The 21593-nt window shown below is 32.0% G+C and overlaps 3 protein-coding genes across 4 annotated transcripts in view; 2 read left to right on the top strand and 1 right to left on the bottom strand.

Annotated features, from left to right (window-relative positions):
• Positions 1 to 21593, bottom strand: part of LOC130452713 (monocarboxylate transporter 2-like) — a 377455-nt gene that overhangs the window by 101776 nt on the left and 254086 nt on the right. The gene's annotated exons all lie outside the window — the stretch shown is intronic.
• Positions 3116 to 6010, top strand: LOC130452715 (uncharacterized). The gene is made up of 2 exons (XM_056792130.1): positions 3116 to 3153; positions 5696 to 6010. Exons 1-2 carry the CDS (start codon positions 3142 to 3144, stop codon positions 5927 to 5929), a joined length of 246 nt encoding a protein of 81 aa, XP_056648108.1. The 5' UTR covers positions 3116 to 3141; the 3' UTR covers positions 5930 to 6010.
• On the top strand, positions 11239 to 12953 carry LOC130452714 (uncharacterized). Its single transcript, XM_056792129.1, has 2 exons — positions 11239 to 11273; positions 12664 to 12953. The coding sequence occupies exons 1-2, from the start codon at positions 11262 to 11264 to the stop codon at positions 12901 to 12903; spliced, it is 252 nt and encodes an 83-aa protein (XP_056648107.1). The 5' UTR covers positions 11239 to 11261; the 3' UTR covers positions 12904 to 12953.

Raw genomic sequence — 21593 nt, forward strand, 5'->3', positions numbered from 1 at the left:
TTGTTCCTATTATTAAAGTAATTTCGTTGAAGAACTTTCAAGGTGAAGGTGGAGGAGTATATCTAGCTTCTCGTCGATTTATTTCTTATTTGAATGAACTGGAGTAATGATATCCATCTATTGCTGAAAATTTTCTTTAGAAACACGAGTATTACTGGGTCCAGTTTAATTCAAATAAAAACAAGTAATCATCGATAAACCTACTTTCCTCGGGAGTTAAGACAAAAATATTCTACCAACAGTATTTAATTATTCTAATAATAGATATTTTCATTCGGTTTTTAATTATTAAAAAAAATACGTTTTCATTTAAGATTTCCTGGTCAATCGCGGATTTATTGGAACCATCATATTTTGTCCTGCTAGAATATCTATAAAATTTTCTCGATTTAAACGATAATTACAACTCTTTCTGTACTTCTATTCGATGCGGTCACGTTTATCTTTCTATCTTAAGCACAATTACGAGCCTATGAGCCAATTATACGCCTATGAGTAGTTACGTATGAGTTGTTTTATGGAAAATTCCAGATGCCCATGCGCTGGTTAGGTAATGACCAAGTTTCTAGGAAGTCTGTTGTATCTCGTGTAGATATTCCAAAAATACTTGAGAAATGGTTAGAATAGTTTATTGATGTAACTTCCATCAATTGTTTTCATAAACTCGTACTAAATACAAGCTGTAAAACTCTAATTAATAAGACTGTTAGGCTGCTTTTCAGTAGTGAAATATGTTGCAGAGCGAGGAGTTAAAATAATACAAGACTACAACGATTTGTTAACAAAAGATGACGGACAGTTTCTCATTCAAATCCTAGATGATTATAGAAGGCATTATAAATACGAAAGAAAGCTTACTTGAGGTTTTGAGTGAAGGAACCGGAATATTAAAATAACGTTTGTACCAATGTTATTTTTAAATAAAGATATAAAATAGACTATAACTATATTTCATTTTTTTATTCAATAGACTAAATCAATTGCGGAAATTTACAAATTTAGATTTTTGTTTATTGTTAGTTGGACCAAATATTGTTATTTTCATTGTTTTTAGTTCTATAATTTTTTATATATCGTAGGTATAAAATTGTACTTTTACTGAAATATATCCAAAAAAAATGATTATTTCAAAAAATTTACTTAGATCGTGTAGAGGCAGGTGTTGTTTTGAATTAAAAAAAAGTTCCCATTGTTTTTTCATAAAAAAAGCTTTCTAATGGCCGTCGCAAAAGATTCAATTTTTAACTACCATCCTATACATTAGTTCCATTCGGATACATTCAATATTGCATAAACATTTGGTTGTCAAATTTTGTGTGCGTTGGATACCGCATATTGAAAGAAATGTTGAAAAAACTCAATAGCGGTGACGATCAATCATGAACTTATGCATATGAACCCAAAACTAAACAAAAATCGACTGTATGGCTATTTCAAAACGAGCCAAATCCAACAAAACGTGTTCGCACACTTCGAAGCAAATGGTCGCCCGTTTATTCGAAATAACTGGACATGTCGCCACAGTTCCATTATAGTAACGTAGAATGGGAGATTAGCATGTTTATCAGAAGTGTTCTATAAAATTAGGGAAACCAATCGCAAAGAACGAATCAGTCTCCATCAGAACAGCACGAGCTTTCACACATCAGTTCAAACAAAAACGTTTTTGTTTGGCACCTAATATTTTTTTCTTATTCCCATAGATCAAAAATAAATTGCGAAATCAACGGTTTCATATTTCGACAATTGGTTCAAACTCAGGGAAAACTATGTTAATCTTAATGAAGAGTATTTTGAAAAACTATAAAACTTTATCGAATCATAAATATTTGTTTCCATTTATCTATCTTAAAACTTAGGTAGCAACCGTGGTATTATCCTTGTAGGGTTCACTAACATAGCGTGTAACGGAAACTTTGGACTCTAGCTTTACACGGTTATATAAATTCAAAACAATTAAAATCATCAAGATTCACTATTTACTTTCGGAGATGTGGTCTAGTTTATATACGTTCTTGATGGCTAGACTTGATATGTAGCTTACGCTCCTTAGACGTATACGAGAAGAAGAAATTGATTGCTCCAAATTAACGAGTCCTATATAAAGGTGAAGCATTAAATTGAATTAACAAATTGCGAACTAATTCACATGATACAACTGATATTTTAATCGTAAATAATTTAATGAAACTAATTCCTAATATAAAGATGAAGTGGATGATGAAAAAAATAATATTACGATTGATAATCAATAACTCGCGTTTTATAACAGTGACATTGAGTTTCTCGCCATTTATTCTATGTATAGATTAATAGTGAGAGATTCGCGGATTATAATCCAATCAGTTAGAGGGTTAAGTGCCAGGGGTAGTCTTAATTAGCCACTCTAGACTAGACTCAGATCCAGACAATGTGAATACCACAATAGCAAAACAATATGAAGATGAAATGATATTCAATACAAAAACCTACATTTAATTTCTATTCTAAGAATGTGATTATAACTATTATATTTGGATAGAGGCTAATATTAAGTCATAGGCAAGCTTGCAGGATTGACAATTTCAATGTACCTTCAGTACAATTTTATGATTCTAACGAATACAGGAAACTCCTCCGATATGAATGGACTCGATCATAATTCCTCAAGCAAAGCTCACACTTGCATCATATCTAGACTAATTATAATAATTTTTAACATACAGTATTATTCATGTATTTGTATCAGGCAGTATAGCAATTTATACAAGAAACAGAATATAGGTCACATCATCTTAGAACAGACAGGTATTTTTAGTCATTGACATTAAATATTCGTGTAATGTAATTACCACCTAAATAAGATTGTTTAACAACTTTTATAACACATTCTCTCAAAAATAATATTAGTAAGACATACATAAATAATTGAATTCAAAACGCGTACTACTTATAGTTTGTATGCAAAGCTTCAATAGTATTTTGACATTATGCTATCAATATATTTTAAATTTCAATAAGTGAATTATTTTATTTAGTCATGCTGAAGTACCCCCCCTATTACGAATTATTTTGGAAGATATAAATTCCACAAGAATGTAAACTTCAATTATTAGATCTTGTTTGTTCACTCCATCGATACGATAAATTTATCCATACGACATGTTTAAATTGGTAAGTTATTATATAATAAGATGTGACTTGACAGGAAGATAACGTGAATCGCCAATGGTGTTTTAACCAACCATATTGTGATAATTTATTTACACGCTTATATTAAATTCAACTGCATGTGCGTTTGTGAGTTTGTTTGTTTGTTTGTAACTTCCCTTTCTGGCTTATTGCAGTTAGTATATCCCACTACTTCAATTGCGTTTGTTAGCCGAGCAGGCTAAGGCGTCAACCTCCGGTTTCGCAGGTCTTGGGTTCAAATCTCGTTCACGCTCTAAAAAGATGATTTTTTTGGCAAATGTTTTTTATAAATTATTACTGCAAAGTTTTCCTTTACATCAAAACTAATTTTATGAATATCTGCCCTCTGTTGGAGATTCACTATACTACCTGCATCAGTGTTACTTTAGAATTTAACACCTTCAATTCTAGAAGAATTTTGCATCAGGCACCTTTTGTTGGAGATTCATAATTGGAGATTTTTTTTGACCATTAATTAAACTAAACAGTGGAAAATATATATAATTTAAAAAACACAACAAAAAGCAAATTAAACTTAGATTATTATTTAAAATAAGTTTAAATCAGTAATGAATGGAAAATACTAGTAGTAGTGAAGGGCTTTGTTCTATATTTCTCATACATCGTGCGCCTGACGCTTCTCCCACAATAATACAAGTATTTTTCATTCATTATTATTTGAGCTTATTAAAAAATAGTATATTATTCACGAGTGTATAATCAGGTTATTATTCACTAGGTGAAGTTTAGTGCTACGAGTGCCAGCGAGTAGCATAAATCACCGAGAAAATAATAACTCATTATACGCGAGTAGAATACTATACTCTATCCACGACTACTAAATATTTTTGTTGGAAAATTTTATTACATTATTATAAAAACTATTATTCTAACAAATTATTATTTATTCTAACAAATATTCCATACAATATAGTACATAGATATTGAAAATTATTATTATCGTATAATATCTCCATAATAATCAACACAAAAATCTATATATCGGTTTGAAAAATATTGGGTACCTAATGTTACGAAAGGACGGTATTTATTTATAGTTATCAATAATCTCTTTTGATAGTTCAAAATTTATATGCCATATCATATACAGCAATAAATTTGGCAACCTCATCAACTTCTCTAATTTTTTGTGGTGTTGAAGAAAAGTCACTTTCATTTTCTGTATCCATTTTTATATGGTTTTTAACATAATTTAACATAGACAGAGAAATCTAAACAAACAATAATGTTGACAGTTTTGACTAAATTTTATTTTTATTCAAAAATTATATCAATTTATAAATCGAGCGCAGTGTTAATGTTCCATGCTTTCTAAATGGAGGTTCTGGTTTCGAATCTGGTCTTTACTTTACCAATGAATTAATGAATTTATATATATATATATATATATATATATATATATATATATATATATATATATATGTTTCACATGCTAAAATTATAAAAAACTATTTTTTGTTTCAAAACAATATAATATAACTGAAACAAGAAAGCATCTTACAGCAGTGATTAATGATTCATTAACCACTGCCGTGATTGATGGGTTTTATTAAGGTCGAGCGACCAGACGTATAATTGATACATTATACAACAGTCAATTTGATCTTCTTTAAAAGTGTGTTTTTCAGTTTTTTCAAACTATATTTATTTATTCCATGATTATACACCTGTAAATTTATAATATATTCAAAATTCCAAAATCATTTATATTTCTTTGATATTTTGATGCGTTCTCTTTATTTGTGTTTATATATGTATCAGTAACTTTATGAATTTTAGTATATGATAGGAGGATCTGAAGGTTTCAAGAGTTTATAGCTATTTGTTACAGTACGATAATATTTATTATCTATGAAATTATCAACTCGATATGGTTTTATTTTGAGGTTACTCAAGTGATTTTTGTATTAGTTGAATGACAATTAACTTCAAGTATTGGCAAATGAATTAAAGTTTCCAACTTCTTGTTGTAAGCACAGAAATCAGATTGTTCATTTGTTTACAATATGATAATTAGATTATGTGAATCTCCTGTACTTTTCGATCAATATTTTATTAACAATACTTAAGCTCATTTGTGAATTCTCTTCGATCCGTATTGACTTCTTATATTGTTCAAGCTAGTTTATAAATGGTATGAACAATTGAAAATTGAAAATAAGTAAGTTATGAATGAGAAACGGTTAAAAGTTGTGCAAACTTGTTTGTTCAAATGATTGGGGTACTTTTACGTTTGCGAAGCGATATTTGAAGAAAGATACCTAAAAATGAGTCAATGGCGTTGTGCTTCAGCACAACAACGCGCTTTGCTAAGTCGCTAGATTTAACCACCAAATGTATTCACGTAGGTGCACATTTCCTACAACTCCAGATTTAGAACCATGCGACGTTTCAAGAAGAAAGCCAGAAAGTCAGAGATTGAGTTTTATTTTCAATGAATTACTTAACTATATTTTTCTATTGTCACTTGTATTTAAAGCACAATTAATTGTTTTTTTTTTAGTGTATTATAGCTACCATTTTGGCTCTCTCAGTAGCTTCTCCAGTACCAGTAGCGAATCCGGCAGCAAAGCCTGAAGCTAAGCCACAATATCTTGCTTCGTATACTGCTCCTGTGGTTGCCGCTCCTGCCTACACCTCAGCTTATTCAGTTTCTCCTGTAGCTTACTCCAACTATGTTTATCCTAGTGCCTATTCAGTGTATTCTCCTTATGCCGCATCCTTCTTGACCTATTAGATGTAACGGACTAAATATTTGTATTAATCTAATTCTTCTATTAAAAATGTGAATTCTATTGTGCCTGAGAAACTTTCAATAAAGAAGATGCATTTACATTATTATCGTTTCATTATCCTAAAAATTATAATCAATATACGGTGAGTTTCTTTTCGAAACTCACATGCTGTTTTACAACATTAAATTTTTTCTCCTTGTGGTTTCAACTGGCTACAAGGGTTGCTACTTAAATTTTGAGAAATGGCAACACAAGGTGTTAATGGTATACGTACTCAGAAGTGTTGTAATATAGGTGATCTATTTAAATTGTTTATAGAGACTTTAAACATACATCTTAGTCAAAAAATGTAATTAAATTTCGAACACATTCGGGCGATGATTTTCTACGACGTGGATTAAATCAACAGCAGTCAATCAACTCGTTTTAACTTTTGGTGATAAAACACCATCTCGAGCCACCGTTATTCGCTGAATTTCCGAATTTAATCGCGGTCGTAATTTGCTATAAGATGAATTTCGTGAAGGTCGTCCAAAATCGATGCTGTGAGTAAACTGATATCGCAAAATCATGACAGACTAGGAATCATGGGTCTATACAAATAAACCCGAAATTAAATATTAATCGCCTGTGTGGGTTTTTCAAGATAAGCTAAATCCAACAAAAGTTGCAAATGGTCGCTTGTTTTGTCGGAATAACTGAATATATTGCCACCGTTCCATTGGAGCAGCTTAGAACGGTCAATTCTAAATTGTCCACCAGAATTTGCTTACCAGCAGTTTTAAAAAAATCAAGGAAACCAATTGCAGATGACGAATCATTCATCTTCACCACGACAATGCGAACTCACACACAACAGTTTAAACAAAAACGTTTAATAATATATCATCCGTCGCACAGTTCTCGTATTGCTAATGATTAGCGCAACTATTTTATTTATCTTGTGATTTGAATAAATCTTGTTGTTGATCGAATTGTGGAAGTTATGGAAGCTGTATTCGATCTTGGGGTGTAGTGAGTTTAGATATGTAATGGAAGGATTGGTTTGCTAGCATGAAGTTAGGGTGCACGTTTCAGTAGGAACATAACAGCTGGACAATCTTGATTTTTTTTCTTCCTAGGGCGCCAATAAATCCATTAGTTATGCCAGTTTCCCCTATAAGATGAGCTGAGAGATTAACTAAATCCATAGCTACTTTTTCTGGTAAAAAATCAGTTAGAAAAGAAAAACATATCTTGCTCATGCTCATATAGAGTTTAAGGGTCTATCTGCTTTCATTTATCGGCATGACTAAACATTTGAGTTCTGAATCTATCTAGTTTTCTTGATAATATTCATGGAAATTATTTGCTCTTCACAAGGTGGCCATAGAGAACGTCATTGTTCAAGACGAAGTAATGTAAGGTCGAAAGCACCAAAGAATATTATTTATGAAAACTGAAATTTGCTTGATATTCTAAACATTGAACTATTTATTAATCAAATGCTATTTTCTGGTTCATGAAAATTATGTCGTTCGAAGTAGTACAATGTGCAATGAACTCTTGGTTTCAAATCGATACAATAAAATTCATACATTGATTTTACTTTGAAGGTCAACCCCCTAAAAAGTTACTGTTGAAGAAGTTCGAATAAATCAAGTTGCTTGATAACCTCGTAATTCAAAACAGGGTTTGAACTCCCATCTTTCTCTAAACCAGTTATTAGTAGATATTGCCGCACAATACTCAACAAGCAAAAACTCTCAATATGATGAGCAAAAACCAAATTTGAAGGAAATGAAATAATATTAATAAATGAAACTTGGCAATTGTGTCGCACAAACTGATAAGAATATAGAAAAAATTAATTAAATCAACTTGTTACTTTTTTAATCACTACTAATGTTTAATAAAATTTTGAGGAAGTCGAGATGGATAGTCATAACGCCCAGTAAATAAGGCACGATAAAATTTAAATTTTACAATATTGTATGAATTGGTGAAATTCGTACATTCATCATCAGATGGCAATAAATTTGAATTTTATTAATGGGCCTACGAAACGCAATTAATATGACTTCTCAAGATTATTGTTCCTTTCACTTAATTTATTTCCTTGAACCGTTTTTTCTTATGGAATTTTTTGGCATGAGAATAACTTACTTACTGTTCAGTCATTCATAATCACAACATGGTATTATTACATTCATGTTCGATTGTACCAACACAATGATTGTGTTATTCCAAATATGAATTTCAATATCAGCATTTTTGTATGTTCAGTAGTGTAGCTCTTCAGAAAATGTAAACTCGAGGTTATTTTTGAGGTCAACGTATTTTGAAATACTAAGAAATTACATACACAAAACCATGATAAATACATTTGCATTGCATTTATATATATATTTGTTATTAAATTACATTGATGGTTAGAACATATTAGAACGCATAGAACAAGAAATAAAAGTTGATAAAAAGGTAACTTTTAACGAACATAGGAAAATAACGAGTATATAGAAATTGTATATTACATAACGAGTTTAGAAAGTAATACATTTCGAACTAGTTACTGTTTGCACCAACCACGTAGCGGCGAGTGCTGAAACCTAACGAGATGTGAAATACACTTTCCAACGAGTGGTGTACACTATTTTTGCTACGACCACGTAAAAATTCTTTAAAAAATGTATTCTTTAAATACTACTAAGTCAATTAAATAATATCACACATGTGTCGAAAAGTACCTGTGTGAAATAAGCTAATTTCTTAGGTAAAAATGAATGCGCAATCTATCATTTTCATTAGTGGTCATTGGTAAAAGTATTATCGTTCACTGTTTAATACAGGACATAAATAAAAATAAATGGAACAAAAACCAGTATGTGGAAAATACTGAAGCGCAGAGTATCTGAACTCGCATATTTTTAACATAGACTTTTGAAAACGAAAAGTAAGAGGAAAAATATGTACATCTCATTTATTGATATGGAACAAGTATTTTCTAAAGTATCACAAGAAAATGTTTAGGAGATATTCCGTAATAGGGGAACCGGTGAGAAGCTGATAAGAGCTATTCAAAATATATACAAGAAAACAAAAACTTTCTAATCAACGAGAAAATAACATCCAAAAATATTTTTCAGGTGAAAATAGCTACATGAAAGGAAAAAGTTCAAGCTTTCCCTTATTTATAGTAATGAAAGAGCGTGAAAAAAAGTTGTGCTCACAAAAATATGAAATTAGAGAGAATGGCATAATGTGCATTTGCAGATGATATACGAGGGTGAATCAAATATAAACGAGACTTTTGAACCTGCGCGCGCAATAGTGATGGAAGAACGTTCCGCTGTTATTGGCTGTTAGGTTGGTGTATCAGGAGTGGGGGAAGCACGTGACTCATCATCATAGACTCGCTCAGTGTCCATCGTTATGATGTCCGAGCAGGAGGTACCTCCCTCTATTGCGCAACGTATTGTTATAAAGTTTTTAGCTGCAGAAGGTGTAAAACCGGCCGAAATCTTGAGAAGATTGACTGCACAGTTCGGAGAAAAGACGCTGTCGCGAGCTAGAGTGTTTGCTTGGCATAAACAGTTCGTGGAGGGCCTTGAACGTGTTGAAAATGAGAGCCATGACCGCAGACCCCGCACCAGCATTACAGCGGGCAACATCGACAGTGTTTGTCAACTTGTTGAAGGTGATAGGCGTCTAACAACTTGGGATATTGCAATTGCGATATGCAAGACTTGCATATCGCCGCAAAAGACACCTTGCAATGAGAAAAGTGATTCTCCTCCATGACAATGCTCGCCCCCATACGGCAGCACTGACAGTACAAAAATTGGAGCAACTGGGTTGGGAGACACTAGAACACCCTCCATACAGTCCAGACCTGCCTCCCTGCGACTTCCATGTCTTTGGTCCTCTCAAGGAAGCTTTGGGAGGGCAAAAATTCCACAGCGATAATGAGGTTGAAGCATATGTGCGCAATTGGCTACAAACACGACCTGACTCTTTTTACCTGGAAGGAATTAAAAAATTACCTATACGCTGGGAAAAATGTGTTTCTAAATCAGGAGATCATGTAGAAAAATAAACTATGATTGTTTGTACGTTTAAAATCAAAATAAATATTTTAAAAAATAAGTCTTGTTTATATTTGATTCACCCTCGTAGTTATTTTATCAATTATGGAAAGATAGCTACAAGAACGTGTTATATGGAAGACAGTACTAAAATATATAGTTAGAATCAATGAAATAAAACTAGAATAAAACAGAAATATGCTTGTAGAAAACCTAACCGTAAAATGAAAATATGTTAATAAATATCTAGAGATATTTTGATCTAGATAGAGATCTAGAGTGATAAATTAAAATATAGACAAAAAGAAATAAATGGAAGAATTGACAACAGTTAAATGTTCTCACTGAAGTTTTTTTGTATAAGAAATAACTATAGAGAAAAAATCGATGCATTGGTTACTATCAAGGTGTAGGGAAGGTGTAGGGAAAAATGCTCATGTTGGTTATATGCCCACACCTTGAAATTTCTACTTGATTGCGCTACAGACTATCAGATGGCACATCAACTGTTAACCGACATTTGTGGCAGTTTAATCCTGATCTAAATTTACTTTCAAACTGGGAGTCGTGGCAGATGGTCCAGGCTTATTTCCTATGCGCGTATTATCAAAAAGCCTACTTTTGACGGGCTACCATACTTTGAAGTGAACTGTATTCGGGAAGGTATAGTCCAGTTATTTTAGGTTTTATCTGTGGAGAAATTTCCTAGTGAGCTGAATTTTTGTATACACCATTATGGTGCTATAATGAAGGGGTGGAAAATTGATATCGATATCGTGCCGACTAAAAAAGTTATGTAAGTCAAAAAAAAACGCAAATCAGTTTTATATTAAACGTGGGATATATTAAACATTTGTAAGAAATTGGAAAAAAACTTCACATATTACTCTTCATATGATTATAAAGATTGTTTACTTTGGATTTGCATTTTGATGAATACGATTTTTTTTAAATAGATTCACCATTCATAAAAACCTTCATATTGCTACGCATCGTATGTTCAAATATTTGTATCCATTTAAAAATCAACTCATGTATTGCTGAAGAAAATTCTGAGTATCATTGTGTTTTCGATTGTCTATGGTTAGTATGCAATACTGAACTTCATTTCTTACATAACGTTTTCCTTAGTATGGTTACAGCACTTCATGAATTAACTAAGGTTATCCCCTTTATATTGAATAGTTAATTTCAAATAATATAAATTGACGACAGACTCAGATTTCTTATCAGTTGAATACCTCTTAATTACAATCAAACAATCGTCAACATGTTCAAATTGGTGAGTTAACAATTGGTAATCATGAATAAAGAAATTTTAGGCTCTTATGTATTAATGTCTTTCGAAATAAATATTTTTAGTGTGTTTCAAATATCATATCAAGTGGTTTAATGAGGTTCTTTTGTCATCAACGAAAAATTCACTATATTATGAAGAGAATAAATTTTCTCATAAAAGCTGGAGTGTTGAACTATGCAACCATGGAATTTGAATCATACATATTTTTTTAGAGGAAGCTCTTAAGTTCACACGTTCCTTTGGATTATACTATAAATTGTTAATTGAATCAGGCTTAAAACACCTAAAAATTGGCTTTTTAAATATGCAAATTCTATTTTTCTTAATAAAATACATTATTTACCACCGAATTTTCTGAAATGTATGCTTAAGAAATTATAGGAAATTCTAAACTGGCCGAAGAACCTCCTTAATCTTCATTTAATTTTCGATTTATATTATAGTTATTCAAATACATAAACTGAAGTATATTGGTCAATAACCACTTTTCATTACAAATTCCATAAGTTCAAAATCAGCCTTCCTAAAGAGATTTTTCATTTGTTATTATTTATAATTTATCTATTATTTGTAGATAATTATATAAATCCAGGGTCAGCTCAATTTCAATTTCCAACTTATTCAAAAAACAGATTGATTTCAACACAATATCTATTTAACTCTTAATGCTCAACCATTATTCAAGCATGCTAACAATAAAAAAAATAATCTGTCGTCACCTGAAGATGATACTTAAGTATCTGAAGAAGATAACTTGTTGTTAGTGTAGTAGTGTCATAAATAGTGTGTTCAAAATATATATTACACTTTATGAGTTCCAAAATACTATGACCGAAAAAAGAATTTTTGTTTTTTTGGGAACACGCTCCTCGGATGAAGTCCATTGTTTCTACAGTTGTCTTTTTTCACTAGTTTAAATTTCACTATATTGTTCATTCGGGCCATAATGTCGTTTTTAGAGCCCCGTTCAAACTTTTAGTGAAAAATTACATTTGAATTTGGATGAATTCTGGAGAAGTTGTCTTTCGTTGTCCGTAGACTAGTTCCGCTACTCTATTTTTGTACGTAATGCTAATTATTACAATAGCATCTATTACCTCCATAAAATACTTCAAAAGGCTTTTATGTACAATACTTCTGCTTTATATGTTATCTAGTATTATGTCTAGGTCCTGGACTTCTAATCTCCATTCATCCTTTATTCCAATCAACTTATCATTTTGAAATAGTTTTATAATAATAACTTAAATGCTTAAATACTATCCGTGAAACTCAAAAAGAATTTTTGATTATAGGTTACTCCCCATCTTGTTTGATACGAAGTATAAATAATAGTTTTAACATATCTTGAACACTTTAACATTTATTTCAGTGCTTTGTAGCTGCTGTTTTGGCTGTAGCCGTAGCTTCACCGGTCCCCGAAGCGAATCCTGTACCAAAACCAGAAGCAAAACCTGATGTCTTAGCTGCATATGCAGCTCCAGTTGTTGCTGCTCCTGCTCTTGCCTATACATCAGCGTATACTGCTGCTCCTCTTGCCTACTCTAATTATATTTATCCAGGTGCTTATCCCGTCTACTCGCCCTATACTGGATCATATGTTGTGTACTAATGTGAAATATACTAATAAATTGGTTCGTATTAATGTATTCCTTTGAATAATACTTTGTGTCATGAATAAAGAAAATTAAATTACGATAGTTTCCTCTACTATTAGATCCCTTCTGCAATTTAAATATTAAATGGACAATATCAATATATATACGCTATACGCAGCAAATATACATATGAAGTTTGGACTGTCTAGATGTAATAGTCTAAATATCAAGAAAGGCATTGCCATGAACGGAAATGTGCAAGTTCCCAACGGAGATATCTTACAAGCAGTGGAAAATGCAAATACTCAGGATTTCAAAAGGCTTAGATACTGTACCACAATCAGGCAGAAGCTAGAATTTAGGATGAGTGAGTGAAACTAGTGAAGTCACTTATGAAATGCGAATTAAATGCAAGTAACTTAGTCCAGGCAATCAACACCTATGCCATACTTGTTTTAACGTACTCTTTTGGAAGTGGACGAAAACAGAGCTTGAAGGTATTCAGAGGTTGACGTGAACATTGTTGACGAAGAACAACAACTATCACCCGAAGTCATCAACTATTGGAACAACATTACCACGAAAAGAGTGAAACATGATTTTCCTTCATTTTTTTTAGTCATCTAATAACATAACTTAAAATCCAGTTCCATTATTGTTTCTCATACGGTGAGATATTTGATGCAAAATATTCGAGAGGAGTGAGTAGATGACGTGAAAAGAATGTTGAGACATAAAAATTTTCTCATACGACCTTTGCTTCTGAGTTATAGACCTTAAAGCTTTCTAAATTATACATTCGAACATTATGAATTTTCAACCTAGACAATCGAAAGATAGCAAAAATGAACTATTCTAATGAAAGGTACTCTATTTAACTTGATAAAATTCATTGTTTAAATCGTTATATATGCCAAGTAAACCGTTCGCCACAAAGAGACAAAATTTCTAATTGAACTGCATACATCGTGTTACTCTCAAAAGGAAAACATTGAAATGTAAAAAAAATTAGCTGGTTAGCCTACAACTTATCTAGTAAAATCGAGAAAAACTATAATAAATGCTCGAAGTGGGCATTTCTATACAATTCCAAACTTTACAATCGATAACTTGGTTATCGAAACGCACGTCAGGCAATGTAATTGTGAGTGTTGGTGTAGTGGTAAGATAAAATAGTGTATTCAGTATGAATACCACTAACGGTTCCAGAAATTTCAACTTTGCTCATGAATTAAGTAGACTAGTTTTCATTATTTTCTAAAAAATATTATTTTAGGAAGTATCCTATCAAAAATTAGGCGGCGAAGGTCGACAACGAACTATGAGGACAACAGGTTGAGAGCAAAATGTATAAGATGCAGATGATGCTGATCCCACAACTAACGTACGCAAAATGTCACTACAATTTAACGTATGAACGGCAACTATCCATAGGATTCTCCAGGAACTACATTTTTACCCCTTTCACATTTAGATAGTACATGCCATGAAAGTCGAGGATTATCCAGTAAGACTGGCCTACGCTCGTTGGTTTCTGGATAAATAAAGTTGATAATAGGTTGGTTGGAAAAGTACTGCTTACTAATGAAGCTGGTTTCATACGAGACGGTTTTATTAATTTTTATAATTTATATTTATGGGGAGATGGAAATTCTCACGGAGCAATTCAAACAAAGAGTCAACATCTATTTTGTGTTGTTGTGTGGGCAGGAATAGTGGGTGATAATTTAGAAGGTGCATATTTTTTGATAATAACTTGAATGATCAGCGATACTTAGAATTTATCCAAAATGATTTTCCATCCATATTATGTGATACTCCTCTAATCACTCGCAGAGACATTTGGCTCATGCACGATGGAACTTCTCTCCACTTCCTAAATGATGTAAACTATCATCTTAATAACATTTAATAACATTTCACTTCAAACATTTATCATAGTTTTTTTTTATGTTAATTTTCTTCAGAATGTCTTTCTATGGCGAACGATTTCTTTGGTATATACAACGATCTAAAAATTTACATATTTCCTAAACCAATTTATCGAGTTAAACAAAGAGTACCTTTTCGTTAAAAAATCTATTCAAAAATTCATGTTTGCTGTCTTCAGATGGTACAGGTTGTCCTTACGGATTGTTAACCATTGGGCATGAGCTGCCTCAGGCCTTGAGATTGTAGTGTAGAATTATTCGTCAAACACTAAATATGGACAAATGTAGTCATCTATGAGAAATTCATAATTTTCAAATATTTAATTCATAAAATATACTTAAATATAAGTTCTGACTTTGCCTAGAACTCAAAAACGAGGGGTCGTACGAGAATTTCTTTTCATATCCCCACTTCATGTACTCATTCCCGAATTTTGTGTTTGTTCATTTGGACATAGATAAAACAATAAATCTAATCTAAGAGAACAATAAGAGTTTTGAATCTATCAGTACCTACAATAATCAACATATGAAATTCTTTTATATCTATACTTTGTACATTCAATAAAATCCGCATCCTTTGAAGCTGTTAACTGGTTGATAGAATAGAATTAGTAACATTATACGCCGCTCATTAATAGAAGCTAAAGTATCTCGGCAGAGAAAATGTATAAGCCTATATCTATATAAAAGAATCATACTTTTTTAAATTAAGTTAATTATTATTGTTCTTGAACTATTAGATATTAGAATATAATGAATTCGGTGAATGTTATCAATATTTTTAATGCTTTAGGAATTGTGACAAAAATAGTACTTTTTTCAACTAAATCTTCTTCAGCTTAGCCCAAAGAAATACTTAACAGATAACTAATTACTCTTCATTCGAGGATCTAGTGAGGAGTAGAAAAATAGAAATAACTAAAAATAACTAGTCTTCTTGAGATCCTAATCCGGAACCGGGGAAGGTCTTTTGATTTTTTGTCCGGTCTGGTTATAAGCATCTCATTTGTGAGTTCCACAAATATTTCACTGAATGAGCCATGTATGTGTTTGCGAGGATCTCTTGGAATCTGTAAGTAGTTTTTGGTGTTTGTCAAGTGATTTCAATCGAATCCATTCCCGAACCACAACTAAATATCCTCTAGTTATTAGTTTTCCCTGATTAAATGCCTTTGTTGTAAATAAAATCAATGAGCTAGTTCCTGCATTATTGATCATTGAGAAAAATAAAGCGAATGGCTAATACTACCAAATCACTGTTACCTTGCGGTTTTTTGATGTCGTAACTCCAGCTTTATGAGGCTTAAAAATATTTCTGGTTCAGTCGGGCTTATAAAAACCCATGTATTCCACGGAATATTATATGCTTTCTATACCACGTATTGAATCAACCATATATTTGAAAGACACAAGAAAAACTAACAATTTATTACTCAAACCCAGTTAACATTTTTTTCTATGTGAATTGCAGTGGATCTATTTTTATGGCCATATAGGAAATAAGAAAATTACTAATGGGAAATTTGGTGAATTTATCTGCTAATTTTGCGACTTAATAATTCGGGGGCTGGAAACATTCAAGTGAGTAAGATTTTTATAAATATATTCATAGATTATAAAAGGTGGTAACCCTACACTATCCTCACATATTTGTTCCAGCTGCGTGCAATTCTATTAGTTCTCTCTCAGCTGTGTCTTTTATACATGTATGTTAGTGGTGCTCGTTACAATCTTGGTGAAGAGAAACCTCAAGCAAAGTATTTTCAAATTTTTTGTGAAATTGTAAGATCAGTTGAAGTATTTAATGTGTTTGGTGGTGATTATAGAGCCGTGCACAAGTTTTTCATTGTCAGATAATGTTCAAGGAGAGTTCTTAAAGCACCGTGGATGGTGGATCAGGAGAAAGACTGAAAAAAATAATACGAAAAGCCTTTTTAAATAGCAAATACAGAATCGAGGTCAATCGAAAATGACTGTTTAGCAGGTAGAAAATGATCCATTATTCCATTCTCAAAAAAGGTTACAAGAGCAAATAGAGAATGAAATCAATGTTCATTTGCTCTTTCTGCGGCAACGGAGTCCATAAAGATAGTTTCACCAAGATAGATCGTGATTCAAGTATAATAGGAGACCTTTGATGTTTTCCAAACCTTTCTCCATTCACGTCTTCATACTTGCGTGTAAAACAATGGTCGAAGCATTTTTTCTATTCCCATTGAGGTACCTAATGCATCAACCGCTTCTAGTGTAGAAAAACGTTAACATCGCAATTTTTTGATCTGCAGAATAAGAGGGAATTATAGAGTGCCGAAAAAGGTTTAATTGACAGATGACCCATCATTTCGATGTTTTAACTGTTCAGAAACGTTTTTATTTGAACTGATGTGTGAGAGCTCGCATTGTCGTGGTGGTGAATGATTTGTCTTCTGCGATTGGCTTCCCTTATTTTTTTCGAACACTTCTGGCAATCAAATGATGATGTAGTATTTAGAATTGGCCGTTTGACCATTCGCTCCAAATTGGTTCAAGCGCGAGCTTTCTTTTGAGCGATTGTCAAATTATGCGGTATCCAACGCGAACCAATTTTTTTGACAAACAAATTTTCATACAATATTGAATGCCCAAGTATGTCTCAAAGTCACGGTATGTCACATGACGATCTTGAAATATCAGTTTACACACATCATCGATGTTTTTTGGTACAACAGTCGATTTTAAACGACCGTCACAAAATTCATCCTGTAGCGAAGTGCGATAATGGCTGGATGCGAAAAACGAGCGAATTACTCGAGATGGTGCTTCATAACCAAACGTCGAGGTGACAACTCAAATAGCACTCGTATGACAACACGTTCTAAGTAGGTTTATTATTGAAAATGTCATACTTCATAATTGCAATGTCAGATTCTACTATATTGTTGCCATATCTCCAAACTCAAGTACCAACCGTTGTATCTGAAAGTAATTGATAACCTTCGTAAGGTAGTTAACAGAGTGTATCCACATATCGCAAACTATTGGCTACTGAATCAAGACAGGGCACTCTGCCAATGTGCGTTGATTGATTGATTAATACCACAGCCACCATATTTACCGGATCTATTGCCGAATTCTTTTTCCCCAAAATAAAAAGAACACTGTTGTGAACGCACCTCGTATATATGTATATTTCTTTCTTGTTATTAATTTGTTCGCCGCATATACTGAATTTTGTTACCGTGGCAACAAGCTGTATTGTGGTTTCTATTTTTAGACCTTTTTTTGCTGTCGCCCGTCGGCTAACGCTGGGCAAAAGATAAATAGAAAAAGAAATGTAACACTTGCTTTTTGGCCTTGGTAGGGTGCGTGTGATTATTATCGCGCTATTATCTTATAATATATTTACATATTATGTATTTTGGTTTATGTCAATTTGCAAGAGTGGATAAATGTTTTAGTTTCAAAGTACAATTTAGTAAAATTATTAATACAGTCCACTACTTATTGGTTTATAGTTTAATGATGTAGTAAAGGTGAATAAGTAGAAAGTTTAGTGTTTTATTTGCCATTACAAATTAACTAAAAAATAACGTAATCAGGAATCTCCTGTACAAACACATTCATGATTGTTTGAGGAAAATGTGACTTGGGCTTTGTCGGAGGCTCTAGTCTCGGACTAGACCAGAAATGTCTACCTCTTCCTGTTATTACAGGACAAAAGAACATCACTTTTGAGAGAATCATTTGTTGTCACCGGATAACTTAATAATGGATAATTAGGGTCATTAATTAGATGTCAAAACTTTATCTTTTCCTTACGACTTCAACATTCCTTACAACCTTTTATTGCTTGAAATAATACTAGTGAAGCTTCCCATTTGTCTGCTATGTCAGAACAAACAAATTTGTGAGCTTCTTATTGTTCAAACATGAGAATTTCATACACTAAATTGGCATATACTTTTTGCATCATGAAAATTCCATGTGAAATTTGCCGTGTGGTTAATTTATTTTATATCAATACACTTCATTGTGTGTATATTAAATCTCCCTATTTTATCGATTATTTGGGTTATTATCACGATGTGAATAAAATTCGCAAGAAATATAACATTAGCCAATTAGAAAAAAACAATCGTTTAGAATTATACATTCCAATTCATTTCTAAAAAAACCTTATTCACAAAACCACATTACTATTTTACACATGTTAAATGAACTTAATAAATCTTAATAATTGAATTAACAAAATTCATTAAAATGGTATTTACAACAGTTACCTATTTACGTATATTGAAATAAATTCTGATTAAATATTTATGAAATATAATCTTCGTACGTTTTAATTCGTTTGGATTGGATTTTTCTGAATGTAACTTGAGTGAGAACAAATGAAATAATTAACATTGTCTAGTGAAAAATAACATAAAATTTGTTATTAATACTAAAAGTATGCTGTTCGAAAATATAAATATACCATTTTGAAATACTGAAAGTATAAACTGACTCCCAACATTTATTCATTAAGGAAACTTTTCACATAAACTTTCAATTCATAAAAATCAAGTGGATAACTAGATCGGTACATTGAATATACTCATAATCAAACTTTGGACTAGAAGAGTAAATCACGAAAGTATAATATAGTAGAAAATATAACTTTGGACAGTTTCCATGTTGCAGACACATAGAGTTGTTGGAGAAGAGATATAACTGGGTAGTTGTCGGCTAAGATAAATGAATAAAATATATGTATTGAATGGAAAAAATATTTTTCTGGCTTTTGTTTCGAAATTGTTAGAAAATCATACTACATACTACTATGATAAAGCCGTCCCCATAAATCACTTCTTACCTTATTTTGACAATTGAAACAACATATTATCCGTTTAATATGATCATTGCCCTTTAATTGAGTCTAGCACTCACGTGGTAATGATAATGAATAGGTAATTGGATTCAACTTGTGACAAATGAATATGTCCCAATATGAGAATTACTTATCAACAGCCGTATCGTTGAATGTCAATCAATATTCTGCTATTATTTGCCGACAAATTTTTTCTGCGGTATACTGTTATTCCTATATAATGATCCAAACTTCCCAATTAATTTCACCGCTAGATTTTTTTCCAACTGATGAATAGAATACAGAAATTTCTGCTTTCGCAGCAATTGTTTTGGACTTCTCTACAATCCTTATCCAAGGTAAATGCCATTCAAAGTTTCCGTTCACATTTAACCCCTATAAACGGTAATTTGCAACCGTAGACCACTAAAGCTGAATGAGCTAATTCTTATAAGCCTTTTGGAGTTTAATATGCTATTAGTGATATATAATAGGCAATTACTCTGAACCTCCCTCGAAATATATGTCTTTCAAGTCAATAAAGTGAAGATAATGTCCTTGTTGTCATGATCCAAAGAAAATGTTTTTTATATACCACTGCAAAAATCCTTATTCTCTGTAAAAAAAGTATTATCGAGATATGTATGTAAAAAATCGTTTAATGGTTTAATGGTATATAAAACAGTTTTTAACCCTGCATTACCGGCGAAGTGATACTTTTTCTTTTTTATAATGTTTCAATATAAAAATCATAATTAGACAACAGCGCAGCTGGGTCGTATATTCCGTAAAGCGATGTTGGCGGACGACATAGTCCTTTTTCTTGCCTTTCTCATTTCAGTTCTTTTGAAAATATTGTGGTAGATGCATACAGGCGAATTAGCAATTTCCTCATTGTGCAGGCACCGGTGTTATAAAATTGATAATCTTTTTGATATTCTTTTTTGTTTATTTATGAATTTAGCTTTCTTTTGTTGCAATGAAAACACTAATATTCAAATGTATATTTTCTAGTAAGGATTTTTTCTTCAGCTTTCGTTTTATTTCATTTTTATTTTATTTATATTTAATCCAATACCATGAGGTGAGTGACTTCTCAACTTTTGTTACGGTTCAAAAAGAAGAAGCATGGTTATTGAAAAATTTCGATGGGCTGGAGGAAAAAGACTTCCTAAGGCAGCAACAACGATTTCTTATCAGCATTATGGATGATTATTGTAGCGGTAGGGTGAATCAAATCTAATCTTAAAGTCCAATCTGGAGATGAATATGATGATACTTTGAACACGTACACTAGACTCTGCTCTATAGGAGAATACTGGACAACAATATGGCGATGCAAACGGCCCAGTGAAACACACAATATGAACACCAAATTGCGGAACGATCTTGCGGAACGTAAATGGCTCGATTTGAGTGCTTTTTAGAAACTATGACCAGAGATCATCTATCATCTGATGGTGAATGCTAACCCATAAACAGATTTTGATCAGTTTTTTGAACTTCGCATTCAATTTTTGTTAGAAATTTCAAATTTAAAATACGATCTACAAAAAGTTGTTCATTATTATTACTTTTGTGCCTGTTAATTCTTCAGATTCTTCAGATCATGATCGGGTTAACCTGATCATAGTTTACGGGAGTCCTATCAGGACTTAAAATTATGTATTCGTGCAAAAAATATTTATTGCCTATTTTAACCAATTATCATGACAGAAGTGAGTTCAACGAAAGATCAGGAAAAACAAATAAATGCATTTTAAATGGGTCAACGAAGTTTCATTTCAAATATTTTCACGTGTTTATTGCGAGATTTCGGATTCACTCACAAACAAACAATTAACGAAGAAAATTGAAGGAATGTTAATAAACGAAGTGATAATGAAATAGAAAAATGAAGCTAGAAGAGGTTGTCAAGCCTACTAAATTACTTTCAGATGGA

Source organism: Diorhabda sublineata, chromosome 2, assembly GCF_026230105.1.
Source record: "Diorhabda sublineata isolate icDioSubl1.1 chromosome 2, icDioSubl1.1, whole genome shotgun sequence".
In the NCBI taxonomy this organism is placed as follows: Eukaryota; Metazoa; Arthropoda; class Insecta; order Coleoptera; family Chrysomelidae; genus Diorhabda; species Diorhabda sublineata.